Below are 14,762 nucleotides of genomic sequence, written 5' to 3' on the forward strand. Positions count from 1 at the left end.
TGTCCCTCATTCAATCTAGAGTAAATCGTCTTTCTGAAATCCAGATTATAACCCCTTCTGCCCTGTCAGGCAATTTATACCCTTATTATCTTTTCTGTGCCTTATTTTCAATATGTCCCCCAATACTAGAGTCTACCCACCAGCAAAATGTTTAAGAATGTTCAAAACCCAAACCAGACAAAGATGCCACAGGAAAAGAAAATTACAGGCCAATATCCTTGATGAGCACAGAGACAAAAATTCTCAACAAAATATTATTAAAACTGAAGTCGACAGTACATTAAAAGAACATACACCATGATCAAATGGGATTTACTTGGGAAGCAAGGCTGGTTCAACATCTGCAAATTAGTCAGTATGATACACTACATTAACAAAATGAAGGATAAAGATCATATGATCATTTCAATAGGTTCAGAAAAAGCATCTGGCAAAAATTTCAACATCCATTTATGGTATATAAACACTCAACAAATTGGGTATAGAGGGTATGTACCTCAATATAACAAAGCCATATATGACAAATCTAGTGTTAAGATCATACTTAAAAGGGAAAAGCTGAAAGGTTTTCCTCTAGAATTAGGAATAAGACAAGGATACCCACCCTCCCCACTTTTATTCAATATCATATTGCAAGGCCTAGTCATAACAATTAGACAAGAAAAAATAAATAAATAAAAGACATCCAAATAGAAAAGAAGTAAAACTGTGACTATTTGCAGATGACATGATAGAAAACCCTAAGGACTCCATCAAAAAACTGTTCAGTTCAGTTCAGTCGTGTCCAACTCTTTGTAACCCCATGGACTGCAGCACACCAGGCCTCCAGGTCCATCACCAACTCCCAGAGTTTACTCAAACTCATGCCCATTGAGTCGGTGATACCATCCAACCATCTCATCCTCTGTCGTCCCCTTCTCCTCCTGCCCTCAATCTTTCCCAGCATCAGGGTCTTTTCAAATGAGTCATTTCTTCACATCAGGTGGCCAAAGTATTGGAGTTTCAGCTTCAGAATTAAGCTGTAAACTACAAAACCAACACACAAAAATCTGCCATGTTTGTGTACACTAATAATAATCAGAAACAGAAATTAAGAAAATAATTCCATTTACAACTGAATCATTCTCATGTAGGAGAAGGCAATGGCACCCCACTCCATTACTCTTGCCTGGAAAATCCCATGGATGGAGGAGCCTTGTAGGCTGCAGTCCATGGGGTCGCTAAGAGTCAGACAGGACTGAGCGACTTCACTTTCACTTTTCACTTTCATGCATTGGAGGAGGAAATGGCAACCACTCCAGTGTTCTTGCCAGGAGAATCCCAGGGACGGGGGAACCTGGTGGGCTGATGTCTATGAGGTCGCACAGAGTTGGACATGACTGAAATGACTTAGTAGCAGCAGCATTCTCATGTAAATAGTTAGAGCCATCTACTAAGAATACAAAATGAAATGATATTCTGTTAGGATAAATTCTATAGTTCTTAATGGTGAGATGTTTTTTGGAGGGATTTTCTGACCTTTGACTGATAGTTTTAAAATTATTTATTAATTTTCAAAATTCTCTAGAATTATTTTTGGCCTTTAGTTGATAGTTTTAATTTAGGTTTTACTAATTTTTAAAATTCTTCAGAATTTTAGTTCACTATGATTAACTTTTAAGAGATAGCCTTTCCTTATTTGATGTTCAAATAATGCTTTATAGATTGTTCTACTTAAAAATAGTCTTTTTGAAATGTTGAGTACGTCCTCTCTAATGACGTCTTTAGTGATTTGATGAGTATTTCTATGGATTATTATTATCTAATTTTTATAATGAAAAAGTAATTCAATGAAGGCAGAATAACCTATCCTTTCAGAAAAAAAATAGTTTTCAAATTCTAGCCCTAATATCTGAGACCAACAAATGCTTTGAATCTACTCACGGTTCAAAATTTAGCATTGTCTTCCTGCATTTGTACACACTGTACTACAGACACTTCATATTGTAACTTTGTTTTAAAACTTTGATGGCAGTCTTTTCTCCAATATCTGAAGAATTTTCAAGGTTTTTAAAAGGCTCAAAATGAAGGATCGAAAGGTAAAAGTTCATTAGTTTCTTTTCTTCTTTCCTTTGTTAATCCCAATGGAGACAGCTCTATATGAGGTCCAAAAGGGCACCCCTTGAATGACAGTCATTTAACAATTACAGTCATTTTAAATGTAATTGTTTTAAATAGTGGGCACTTAATCTAAATTCCAATTTTTAAGCTTTTCTGTTTCATGTCTTTCATTCTTATATTTCAAACGTAGGTTAGCTCCTATTAAAACTGTTTCGTGGTTGCTTTTCTGAAATAAGTTGATGTGAATGCTTCAAGAAACTTGACTAAACTTTGTGTACCTGTGTACTAAGTACCTTCAGGCGTGTCCGACCCTATGGACTGTAGCCTTCCAGGCTCCTCTGTCTATGGGGTTCTCCAAGCAAGAATACGGCCTTCAGGCGTGTCCGACCCTATGGACTGTAGCCTTCCAGGCTCCTCTGTCTATGGGGTTCTCCAAGCAAGAATACGGGAGTGGGTTGCCATGCCCTCCTGAAGCAACTAGATGTGACACAGTTCTGAAATACCGATCTCCATTTGCACCAACCTGAAATACTTTGAGGACATAATAGTGGCTCAAATGGCCTTCTGGGAGCAATGGATCTCACCTCCTTATGACAAATTGATGAGCGCTTGATGAAAGAAACCATACCACCCAGTGGTAAAAGAAACCATTTACCACCCAGTCTATTCTTAAATGATGGACCTCTGTTGCAGCCTGGCTCGGAGGCGGAAGTGAAGGGCTCTCTTCCTGCAGTAACCCCTTCATGCGAGTCCCTGAAGCTGGGTATTGTCCATCCAGGGCCTCTGCCTTGCACTCAGGGAGTGTGGTGGTGGATCTTCCCTTCAGTCGAATCGGGTGCTACATAGCCTGAGGACTTGTGATGTGTCTGAAAGAGTGATGTGTGTTCGCGAGACAAAATAGAATCAGCCTAGGAATACTGCCAAATTCTTCCTGTCTATCACTTACCTCACGTAAAGGTCGGTCTGTCTCCTTGCAGAAGGAACAGCAGAAATCTAAAACTGACCCTCTTTGACACTTAGCGGACTCCACCAGCAGAGGAAAGAGGTTGTTAGCAAGGACAATTTGCTCCGTACCTGCCCACTAGCAGCCAATTAACAATCAGTGCGGTAGGGCTCCCATTACCCAGAACTGCATGTGAAAACTCCGGAGTTAGAGAAAAGTCTCAGATCAGCTGAGACCAGAAAAATCAGAGGTAGAACTTAAATGTGATATTCCCCCCAGAGTACCTACTGCGTGTCTTATTAGTTGGTTGGAGAAAGGCTGGCAAAATGCTCAGATAGAGAGCAAGAAAGGCGTTTTCTGCGCGCCGACCCTTCCCCGGGAAAGGCGGGTGGGAGGGGAAGGGGGCGAGGGTGGCGGGGCGGGGGCAGCGCCTCTCGGAGCGCAGGACCTGCTGGCTTTGTTAGCTTGGTGGGTTCAGACAGGGAAATGCACACTCAGCAGGGAAAAGGGAAGAGAGATTGGCGGCAGTTTTCTAAAAACAACACGGCTCAAGCCTCGCGAGTGCCCCCTCGCTCACCCCGCGGAGGCACAGACGGGTCAACCCGGTCCCGGGAGCGAGCGGGGCCGCGCGGTTCCCACTAGGAAGGAGGCGGGCAGCCGTGACTCCGGGACGCCTCGGCGCTGCGCCGCGCGGTTCCACTTCTCTGTCAACCTGCCAGTTTCGGAGAGGCGCCTCTCCCTCCGAACCGCGGGCTGAGGTCGTCCGGGGTCACCCCAAATCTGACGATGCCGCTCGCCCCGAGCAGCCGGGGATTGCCACTGCCGGGGGTGCGCCGGAGACTGAGAGGGACGCGGGGAGGAGGCGTCGCGCGCCCGCGGTAGCCAAGCGCCCGGGCTTCCCTCCGCGGCGATGGCTCCCCGGGGTCTGCGCGGGCGCGGCTGGCGCCCGGTCTCGCCCCGCCACTGCCTCTTCCGCCCCGCCCAGGCGTTTGACTCTCGGCCTCACAGTGCCAGCTTCCCACCCAGAGTCCGGGGTGGGATAGCGGAGAAGTAGAAAACCAGCGAGGGCGAAGAGGCGCTCGGGCCGGGGAGGTGGGGATGACGACTCGTGCGCCCAGGAGGCCGGTCTCCAGTTTGGAGGCGGGGACTCCCCGGGCGCGGGCCCGCAAGCCCGAGGTGCAGGTTTGCACCGCGCGCGGGGCTCGCCTGTACCCCAGCCGGCGCGCGTCACCGCGCCCAGCCGCCACCCGCTAGCGCGGAGCCCTTGCCGGGGCCCGGGCGCGCTGGGCCGCCTCTCTCGCGTCCCGCCCCTAGTTCTTCCGCCAAAACCTTTGACCAGAGTCTTCCTGCCAACATTCCTAAATCTCTTTTGCCAGCTCTTTGCGCCAGGTAGGAATAAGGCTCTGCTTTCGGGTGTGTGCAGAAACGCCGTTCCCAGAAGGCGGCTGACCTTTTCACCTTCCCCACGAACTCCTTCGGAGGGGGCCTTCGGGCATTTACCTCTCTCAGGGGCCTGATCCGCAGTCAAAACCTGTTTGCTCCCTGAAATGTCCTTGCTCTCTGCAGAGGCTTTCTGCAGCAGTTCCCGGAAAACCCTTCGGGGACCGAATTGGGGGGCATCCAGCGCCCACGGAGGACGCGCCGCCGTGGGAGTCGGGGGTGGGCCGGCCTGACAATGGCCTGTAGCCGGAGCGGGCACCGTGAGAGCCGGGCCAAGAGCAACAGCCCGCCCCCGCCACTGTTCCTGCTCCCCGGTGATGCACAGGAGCCCCGACCGCTGGACCCTTCATTTCCAAACCCCAAGCACCTGGGCTCCGAATCAGGCGGCTGGGCGGGGTCGGGCGACGACTGCCCCCTAGCTGGAAGGCTCACCACCTCCCACCCTCCGGCGTCCCCTCTGGCCGGGAGGAGGACACCAGATCTCCGGCAACAATGGAGCCCGCGGCGCGCGGCGGACACCCGGGCTCGCCAGGCGCCCAGCCGCGCGCCCCGATGCGGGGCAAGGAGGCCGGGCGGGGCTGCAGCACAGCCTCGTCCGCGTGAGTCTACGGACTCGGCTCTACGTGGCAGCGACACTGCCGACCCTCGCCCGGCTCCGGGGTGCGTCCCCAACCCCGGCCTCTTTCCTCGGCCCCTTCGGGCCTGATCCGCAACGTCCAGGGGCGCCCTGCTGCTCCTGCCCCCAGGTCACGACTCGGGCGCCTCCCGGGGGTTTCGGAGTTGGGAGAAGCAGCCGCCACCTCCTGGGCGCGCGGCCTGTGTCCGGCGGCCGACCCCCACCCGCCCAAATCCTAGCGGAACTGCCCCGCTCTCCCCCGGGGGCCCGAGCGAGCATGCGGAGGTAGGCTAGCCCGACCCTGGCGCTGCCACCGACCTCGACGCCCGGTCCCTCCCCAAACACATCCGCCAGCCGGCCCTGGGCACGGAGTCCCGGCGCCTCCCTGCCGGGGAAGATCCCAGCAGGGCCTGCGGGAGAGACGGACAGACGGACGGGGAACATTCAGGGAGAGAAACTTGTTCCTCCCCGTCTCTTGTCAGGCAGTCGCTGGCGAGCCTGTGCGGGGAGAGGGGCGGAGGGAAGCGAGGGAAGGGCTCCAGAAGGGGAGGGGAGGAGGCGGTGGGGGAGGCGGGGGTGCAGTTGGTGAAACTCCTCCGTCTCCCGCTCATCTTTTCATTGCTTGCTCCTCTTCTTCGCGCAGACACCCCGACCTCCCTTGGGCGCCAGCTCCCCGGCTCCAACGGGTCCAGAATCAAGCCGGATTTTTTTTTTTCTTTCTGGAAATTGGCGTTGGTGTGTTTCTCTACGTCCCTCCTCCCCCTCCCACACTCCCCCCCACCTTTTTTTTTTTTTTTTTTTTTTTTGAGACATGGCCTGGGCAGCGGCTCCTGGAAGAGGAACAAGTGTGGGAAAAGAGAGAGGAAACCGGAGCTAAATGACAGGATGCAGGCGACTTGAGACACAAAAAGAGGAGCGTTTCTCTCGGATCAAGGCATTGCCTCGCCGCTTTTCTTTCTCCAAGACGGTCTGAGGATTTTACAGCTCCGGGAGGAGTGGAAGCGCTCCGGATCGTGGAGATCGCCCCGGTGCTCTGTTTTCCCGGCACGTTCGGCTCTCCCGCGTTCGCCCCGGGGCCCCGGCGAAGGGAGGATGGAGAAGGGGCTGCAGCTCCTGTGCGCCGCGCTCGCCCTGGTCCTCGGCGCGGCCGGCGCTTTTCGCAACGGTAAGTGACAGGCGGAGGCGCGCGGCCGCGGGGGTGAGCCCGGCTCCCGGCTGCCCGCGCCCAGCTGCCGGGACCCACCGGAGAGAGCCGCCTCCCGGGAGAAGGAAACTTTTAGCCAGACGGAGAAATAAAAAAATAAGATCTGTCGTTGTAGGTAGGGCAGGGAGATTTCATGTCCTCTGACTCCCTCCTGAAGTTGGTGGTTTGGCCATGGGGTTTTTCCCACCTCTGCTACAAGGCAGAGCGCCCTACCTTCCTAGATCAGCACACCAATTATCTTAATAATGTTTCCTCCCCAAGGCAATTAGAGGAGACTCCCTTTCAAAAATATGATGGCTGTTGAAAGTTAATGAACACTTTACCGGGAGCACTTCCTGATTCTCCGACAGCTCCCCCGAACTGATTCCTCTGGTGGGTGCCCGCAGGAGATAGCGGTTTGCGGGTGGGTGTTAGTCCCTCCTCCGCTTTTTCAAACCAGCCCTGCTCCGTCTGGAGTATGAATGAAAGTTACATCGTGTCAATAAAGGAATCTGATACACACGCTGTAAGGCACCAGGATATGTGAAAATCCCCTAACCTAGTTGCAGCTTCCACTTAGCTTTTAAAACCACTCAGCGTTAAGTAAATGGTAGACGGTGCTGGGTTAGAAGCAGTATCCGGTAACGTAAATAATGTGTTTTAAAATGGGATCTGGTTGTAGGCATGTTCGACTTACACTGTAAAGTAGGTGGAAGCAAGGGGGCGGGTGACATTATCTTTACAGTAAGTCTTCAGCAATTATTATTAACTAATTATCAAATATTTACTTTAGCCTGGCTTAGATTTCAATCAGAGTAATTAGAACGAGAGCCCATCCGCTACTTACTGGTGGTATATTGTTTTAATAAGAGACCACAAGTGGAGGGGTTCATACCGAGAGGAATTTAAATCACATCTTTATGATGGGAGTTAATCTCTCTAATATGCTTTTTAGAGGTTTCATGATTGAAGCAATAGATTTCCTCAGCAGCTACCAAGCAGTGTTCTTAAAGATATGCTTGGAAGCAAAACACACACAATTGTGAATGTAGAGTTCAATTTATTAATGAACCTCAGATGATGGCATCCTTCTCTAGTCTGGCAGGGAATGAAATAACACTCACCTCCAATTGAAAGAGCTCCAGTGGTTAGACTTTAGAAATTACAGTAACCCAACATCTGCTTCCACGGTGGCGGGTGTTCATAGGAAGGATTTGAAATCCAATGCCAATAGCTTTCAGACTTTAGGTTGTGAACTCCATATGTATGTCAGTGTGTGTGTGTGTGTGTGCGTGTGTGCGCATACATACATGAGAGATATACATACTTCCCAATTTTCTTAGCAGAAATCTGGGGAATGCTGAGACCCAGAGCTGCAATCAGTGACTTGACTGGTTAAACCTACGTTGCTGTACTTAACAGTGACCAAAGCCGCTTAATGCCTCTAGCTCAGCAGACCTTTTCCAGCCATGTCCACCTCCTCAGAGTACCAGTGTCTGCTAAATTAATTCATTAACCTTATTTAGGACTAATGGTCCAGAATCATTAGAAACTGCTCCTTCTTAATCAAGTGTTAGAGAGATTTAACAGAGCCAGGCAGTCTAGGAGTCCACATTATCTTATTACACTGTCACTTTCTCAGAAGTCACAGATTAAAGAGCTCTGGTGTGGTACTGAGTCCACCTCAATGTCTTCTGAAGTGACTCTGTCGAGTGGCTACAAGCAGTGCTGTTTTATTTCACTCTTTAACAGATGCCAGACACTGCCATGATGTTTGTACAGAGCTGGAGGAGACTTAATGAGATGGGGTTGCTTTCCAAGTTTTCTGCACATTTAAAATAATGCCAGAGCCTCCGCAGAATAACATAACAGAGTCCAGTATGATCATTAGCTGAGGTTCTGAACTCCAGTTACAACACCATTTCTTCTTGCAAACCTTAAGCTTCTAAAAGCTAAGGCAAATGAAATCCGTATAAGGCTACCCGCCCCCCCCCCCCATAGTCTAAGAAACAAAGTCAAAAACATCTAGCAACTGAGAAAAACAAAGTAATTTATATTGTCTTCTCTTTTAATTTATGGGAAATGATTTCTGTAATGCATGTAGCTTTATGCATTTTTGATGTGCACTTCATCTTTCATTTCCATTTGACCTGGTTTTCCTGTAATAAAATTCTGTAGATTTATAAATTCATGCTGAGAGCAAAGAATGCCATTCTTTTTTCCACAGGGAATCTATTAGATGCAATATTAAAATCTATATATACCATTACTGAAAATTTGTGATTGATAGGCTTATATGTTTCATTGCTTTCATACCTGTTCCTCTTACAGAGCTTATGCACCGAATTTTTATTGCTCAAAATTAAGCATCAATAAATGTGGCAGCCTTTCAGGCTGAGACTCTCTAATATGAAATCCATCATAAAAAGTGACAGTGAGGGTCCATACTGAACAATAAAGCTGCCCAAAGACTGGTTTCTTTGGCTATCAGTGAATCACTTCAGGTTTGGGTGGTTTTTTTTTTTTTTTTTTTTGAAAGGAAGGTCAAAAGTAGTTAGCTCATCTTTTCTAAAATGTGAGGGTATAGCTCGCCATCTGTGATACCCAGACCTCTATGTGGGGGAGTTTCTTCCAACATGTAGGTAATTAGAATTAATCTGTATAGCTATTTATTTTTCTTTCTGCCCAGTTACTTTGATCTGGTCTCCAAAACTGAGCAACTTTCCTGTGAGCAGTAGAGCTGAATTATTTCTGCCTCACCACATGTACTTTGTTCCCTGATGCTCTGGATCTCAAAGACCAGAGATAACTCAAAATCACTTAGATTTACAGGCCAGATAAGACAACAACAAAAAGGGTTTGGCTTTAAGCCAGTTGAAGTCCTGGATGACAATCCCCACTGATCAATGACACAGACCAGGCTTATCATCAAACAGCAACACAAGGGGTCAAATAGCATCTTTTAGTCGCCTTCACTTAGAACTTGCTACTTAATGTGATTACACTTCTGGGGGTATAATTAAGTCTAGCAGAAGCTCCCTGGGGACCATGTTAACATCCATTGAGGACTTAATGTTTTTAATGCTGGAAGACCTTTTTCTTGGGAGGCAACTTTGTGGGAGGTGGGGATGGAGCCCTTTCAGCTCTAAGTCCTCCTGAACCAACTTCCTGAGATCAAAGAGCCTTCTTGGGAAGTGTGTTGCTCTCAGCGCCACCTGAAGGACCTGCAGGCATCTCTTGGAGCTCCCCTTAAAAACTTATGGAATGTTTAATAACCTGTCATTGATATGTAAAACTGGAATACCTAACTAGTTGTACAGGGAACCATCTAGTACTAAAATGTTAATTTTATTGCAGATAAGTGTGGCGATACTATAAAAATTGAAAGCCCTGGGTACCTTACATCTCCTGGTTATCCTCACTCTTATCACCCAAGTGAAAAATGTGAATGGCTGATTCAGGCTCCGGACCCATACCAGAGAATTATGATTAACTTCAACCCTCACTTCGATTTGGAAGACAGAGACTGCAAGTAAGTGAAAATGTTTGAACAGGGCACCACAGCACCATCTAGTGGTCACGGGTGTTATGGGGGGAAGTCTGAACCATCGAGGATGTAAATGGATCCAGGAGGAATTCCGATCTAGGCCAGATCATGTGTCAATGGTATGGAAATTAAATTATGTTAAGTGATTTCTGAGTTCCCTAAACCAGGGAGATTATATTTAAATGTGTAATCTCTCATAGTCTTTTTCTTGTTAGCACTTTTGGTTGGGGAACTTGTGTTAAGAAAATTGTATTTAGGTTTCTTTTTTTCCTGGAAAGGCGAAGAATTAGAAACCCAGCCTCTTTCTTTTTATTAAATATTGTGGGTCTCTAACATGCAGTGCATTGGCAGATGGTGAGGTTTGGATTTTTTTTAACAAATCTGGGGCATATTTTGTGATCGAAGAACTGTGTTTATCTTACTGAGTTTGACATCACCAAATCAAATTCTCATTGGGAAAAAAAAAAACAGGCATATAGGGTAAGTCTAATGAAGGACTTTTATAGTAGATTAATGATCATAAGTCTCTTATGAAAAATGCTAAAAAATTGTTAATTCACAATAATATGTTTGTTCATGTGCTTTAGCCTTCCTATCTCTTTCAATGGTTAAGTTACTAATAATCAATTTACACCAAGTGTCATTATTATAAAAACATTCTCAGTAGAGAGAAGACAGACTAAATTATAAATGCTCACTTTGTATGAAAGAATTGTGTGTAAGTTTTGCTTTCCACAGTTGGAAAATATGTTTTAACAATGCAGGCAGCAGTCCACTCGGGTCCAAATTTGCTTTTCTCACTGGACACCCAGCAGACCACCTGGCTCTGTCTTGTCCACCTTATCCGTTTCTACCATACTGTGTATTCTCCAGAGACCTGAGCCTGAATATCAACCTCTAATGACGTTTAGACATTTTAACCTCACTTCTAAAGTGTTTCTCTAGGACTGATAGGTTTTCCCAAGTTTTAAAATGAGTCTGTTTGATATAACTATATACAGTGTAGGCTACTATTTCCATTGGATAACACTATTATGCAGGCAGATTCATTATTTAAAATATTTTCTTTGCAAATACATAATGACCCTCGTAGAGAAGAACAGAATAGTATGAAAATACTCCCAACTGTCGGAAGTCCTCCAGAACCTGTTGGATTCTGGGGGTAAACTAGTTTTTCATGGCCAGGGAAATGACATCATCTGGTTAATTCAATATCTGGTGCCTGGAGAATTAGCATACATTCATGTGCTATTGATCAATTTCCAAATAATCAGCAGACACTACAGTAAAATTATGCCGATTTCAATTTAATCTTTGTTCTGTGATTCAGAAGTGCTTCAGGACATTATATTGACTTTTTAATCTTGTGTGAAAGCTGCCATTAATAAAGTGTTCCAGTAACTTCTTGGAAACAGGAAATTCATTCTTTCTTTTTTTAAGTCAATATTCTGTATGGTGGTTTTTACAATGTCCATCGCTGAGACAACCTGAAGATTTATTTTCCATTTCATTTATTTTGTTTTGTGTTATGTTTTTGCATCTTGACAGTACTTAAACTGCTATAGGGGGCTTCCCTGGTGGTTCAGTGTTAAAGAATCCGTCTGCCAATACAGGAGAATTGAGTTTGATCCCTGGGTTGGGATGATGCCCTGGAGAAGGAAATGGTAACCCACTCCAGTATTCTTGGCCTGGGCAATCCCATGGACAGAGTAGCCTGGCGGGCTATAGTCTATGGTGTCTCAAAAGAATTGGAAATGACTTAGTGAGTAAGCAACAACAAGGAGCTGCTATAGGAGATATTTTTAAGAAACTCTGGTAAAACACATTCAAGTAATAACATTATTCCTCAAAATAAGGTGCTATTAGGTTTCAGTAAACTCATGTTTGCTAATTTCTGATCTGAGAGTCTTGACCATGTATGTGTGTCATATAATAAAGAATTCAGAATTATTATTCGAAGTTGTGTGCTGGTCAATGTTAGCAACTGGATTTGAGGAGGGGATGGGTCAAGTCTGAATCTGTGGTATTTGCCAATTTCTGTAATGAAAATTTTCTCTCCACGGCCAATTTCAAACCACCCAGTGATGTCACTATGCACAGACTTGCAAAGAGGTGCACATTTGATTCTCATGAGCTGGTGTGAGCTGGCTCCAACACCCAACTGCACAGGAATGTAAGAAGGGGAAGCCAGTTGCATGAATTAATGTATGGAAAGTATTTATAAGCATCTGGCACGTGTGCATGCCAAGCTGCTTCAGTCATATCTGACTCTGTGTGACCCCATGGGCTATAGCCCCCCAGGCTCCTCTGTCCATGGGACTCTCCAGGCAAGAACACTGGAGTGGGTTGCCATGCCCTCTTCCAGGGAATCTGGCACATAGCAGACCTTAAATAATTATCTGCCATATCATGATGTGAGGTCGAGCATGGTGGGAGCAGGGGGCAGCTTTTTTGTTAGTTTTGCTTTTTAAAGACAATAAGAAAAGCGGATCACTATAACTCAGAGTAAAGGACCATTTTAATGATATCAGCAAGAAACTGGTCAAGAAGACCGTTTCTGTAATTATGATGGTGAGTTTTGTGTTTTAATGCTTCAGAGTAAGGTGGTTTCTTAATTGTAGTAAGTGAGGATTTGTTCTCTGTGAAGAAGCCATCTCCTGACCAGTCTTGAAAGGCTGATTTATTTAGCCTGCTGTAGTCAGTGGAGATTGTGGTCCTGGAGAATATATCTGTGCCCTGTTTTCAAGTGTTGCTGCCTGACATTTATCAATAGAAACTCCCAAAATGATATAGGAAGACCAACTTAGGACATTTGCCATCACTATCTTCCCTGACTGGTCCACACAACTCCTGGTTATTGTTGAAGTTTGCAGTGGAAAATTCAACAAACACGACAGAATTCTTTTCTCCTTTGGTAAAGATTGTGAGAAGAATCCACAGCTTTAAAATCTATAGGGGATTATAATGCTCTAGAGAAATGGAAGGCATCAGAAACTCCTGTCAAAAGAAATCCATAGTATGTGGGATGTGCAAAAATATAAATTTGAGGGTTTTGGTGGATTGTGGGCTTGTTTTATTTATAGTAAATGACAGAGTTTTGGTGGATTGTGGAATTCTTTTGTTTACAATAAGCGACTTCCAAAAATGTATTTGAGATGACACATCATGTTCAGAGAACTGGTAAGCTCTTAGTGACAGTGTCTGTTAAGAACAAGTTGTTTGTATTATTTGAGATGCTTAACGTCTTTCCCTGTTTCATCTAACAGCAGTCAGGACATGGTCTTATAAGATAAAATAGGGTAGTGGATATGAAAGCCCTTTGAAAAGTGAAACTTTCACTTTAGAAACTCCCCTTGGAAGCAGTTAGTATATTATTAGGATATCTTTAAGAACTTGGTGATTATTAGAACATTCAGATTTAGGAAGCTAGGCAAACTAACTATACTGATCTAGTAGTGGGATCATCTGCATGCAATACACTCTGCATTTCCCTTGAAACTGTCAGTATTTGAATAGTCAACTTTCACAATGGGAAATCAATTCCTTCACATGTCTGCTTGTGGCAAAAACATCCTGGAGACCCAAGTAGACAGTTGTTTTTTAGAGCACAGGGATAAATAAGTAATTAAACAGATAAGTTCTGGTAGGAAAAATCTTTTTCTTTTTCTGGTTTTCTTTATCCTGAAATGAAAATATCCTCTCATAATTTTAACCACGCAGTGAAATGCTCACAACTTTTCTTGTGAAGAATGCCAAGTCTGGCCCAGTACATAATTAACTTATGCTAACTTTGCAAAAAGGTTTTTTTTTTTACAGTGGATATCAAGGGGGGATAGTTCCTTTAGGAAAATGAATGTCCAAGTTGTGTTTGGTAGCTTTAAAAATCAACCATTTATGTGTAGGCCCCCCGAATCTGGTTTCATTGCAAATAAGCATCAAAAATATAATATCGGAACTCCCTGAATTCTTTCACTGAACAAGGTGTGGTATCAGTCCATCCATGGAGCCAGAGAGCATCTGTCTTGGGACTAACCTTGTGCTGGGATGTCTAGCCAAATAGACTGCCTGGTTTTACTGTAATGTTGATACTAGAGGAGGCTGGAGAATGTTCTGAGTGGAGAAGAAGACGTTGAGGGAAAAAGAGGAATCCGATTTCTCTCTTTTGCACCGGCAAACTCCTCCATGCTTGTGAAGTGTCAAACTGGAACTAAAAGCAGAGAAGAAAGAAAAAGCCACCTGCTGAGTGTTTGTCAGAAAGCAGTGTTCATTGTGCACTGAAAATGGTGTTCAGTGTTCACACTGAGCTGGTTGGGTCTTAATCCACTGGGGTTTCCTTCAGTGGTAAAGCGGACATCTTGACTCTCATAAAACTTTATATCTGCATAATAAACAAGAATGTCATTGATACAGTAGTTAGAATTTATGGCGTTTTTCCGGTTTCCCAGCAATGCAAACTATCAGCATGATAATTTATAATGGCTTGTGACAAATACTGCTGAGCAAAGAGGTGTGTGGTTACATTCAGATCAGATGTCGTCATCTGGGGAGCAATAAAAATTTCACAGACATTGGGTTAAAAACATTAAGAAAATGAATGTGAAGCTCCAGAAAGAGAGCCTGAAAAAGTGGCGGTGATGGGTGAGAAGTGAGGTCTTCTGAGTGACAAGTTCTTGACTTCACTGCCTGATTTGTCAGGGCTGTTTTGTAGGGTTGCATCAAGACACCAGACTAATTACGCATAGAAGCTTTTCTATCTACAATTTAGATTTGTAGTCTCTCTCTTCTGTAGTCAATAATTCAGTGTCTTTTTCTTAGTTCTACACAGTCAAAGGAAGATTTCACTCTAGTAACTTCATATGAAATTTAGACACAATAGAACTTAATTAAATAGTGATAATATTCAAGTTTGAGGACTTGTTGGAATAAATCACAC

General features: G+C 45.1%; 2 protein-coding genes across 5 annotated transcripts in view; one reads left to right on the forward strand and one right to left on the reverse strand.

The window, feature by feature from the left end:
* LOC136157113 (uncharacterized) overlaps positions 1 to 4,833 on the reverse strand; it is a 61,957-nt gene extending 57,124 nt beyond the window's left edge. Inside the window, exons 1-3 of the mRNA XM_065919142.1 lie at positions 4,819 to 4,833; positions 3,621 to 4,787; positions 3,047 to 3,124 (exon numbers count right to left, since the gene is read on the reverse strand). Of these exons, the coding sequence (XP_065775214.1) occupies positions 3,813 to 4,787; positions 4,819 to 4,833 (990 nt within the window). The 3' untranslated portion in view covers positions 3,047 to 3,124; positions 3,621 to 3,812. The remainder of the gene's footprint in view (positions 1 to 3,046; positions 3,125 to 3,620; positions 4,788 to 4,818) is intronic.
* Positions 4,834 to 5,938: 1,105 nt separating this feature from the next.
* Positions 5,939 to 14,762, forward strand: part of NRP1 (neuropilin 1) — a 145,959-nt gene continuing 137,135 nt past the window's right edge. For 2 of the 4 annotated variants that reach the window (XM_065921063.1, XM_065921065.1), the window contains exons 1-2: positions 5,941 to 6,264; positions 9,640 to 9,814. In XM_065921063.1, the coding sequence (XP_065777135.1) occupies positions 6,192 to 6,264; positions 9,640 to 9,814 (248 nt within the window). In that variant the 5' untranslated portion in view covers positions 5,941 to 6,191. Of the gene's footprint in view, positions 6,265 to 9,639; positions 9,815 to 14,762 lie in introns of all 4 variants that reach the window. The other 2 variants (XM_065921064.1, XM_065921062.1) reach the window with 2 other exon arrangements.

The sequence above is a fragment of the Muntiacus reevesi genome, chromosome 2 (assembly GCF_963930625.1).
Source record: "Muntiacus reevesi chromosome 2, mMunRee1.1, whole genome shotgun sequence".
Lineage (NCBI taxonomy): Eukaryota > Metazoa > Chordata > Mammalia > Artiodactyla > Cervidae > Muntiacus > Muntiacus reevesi.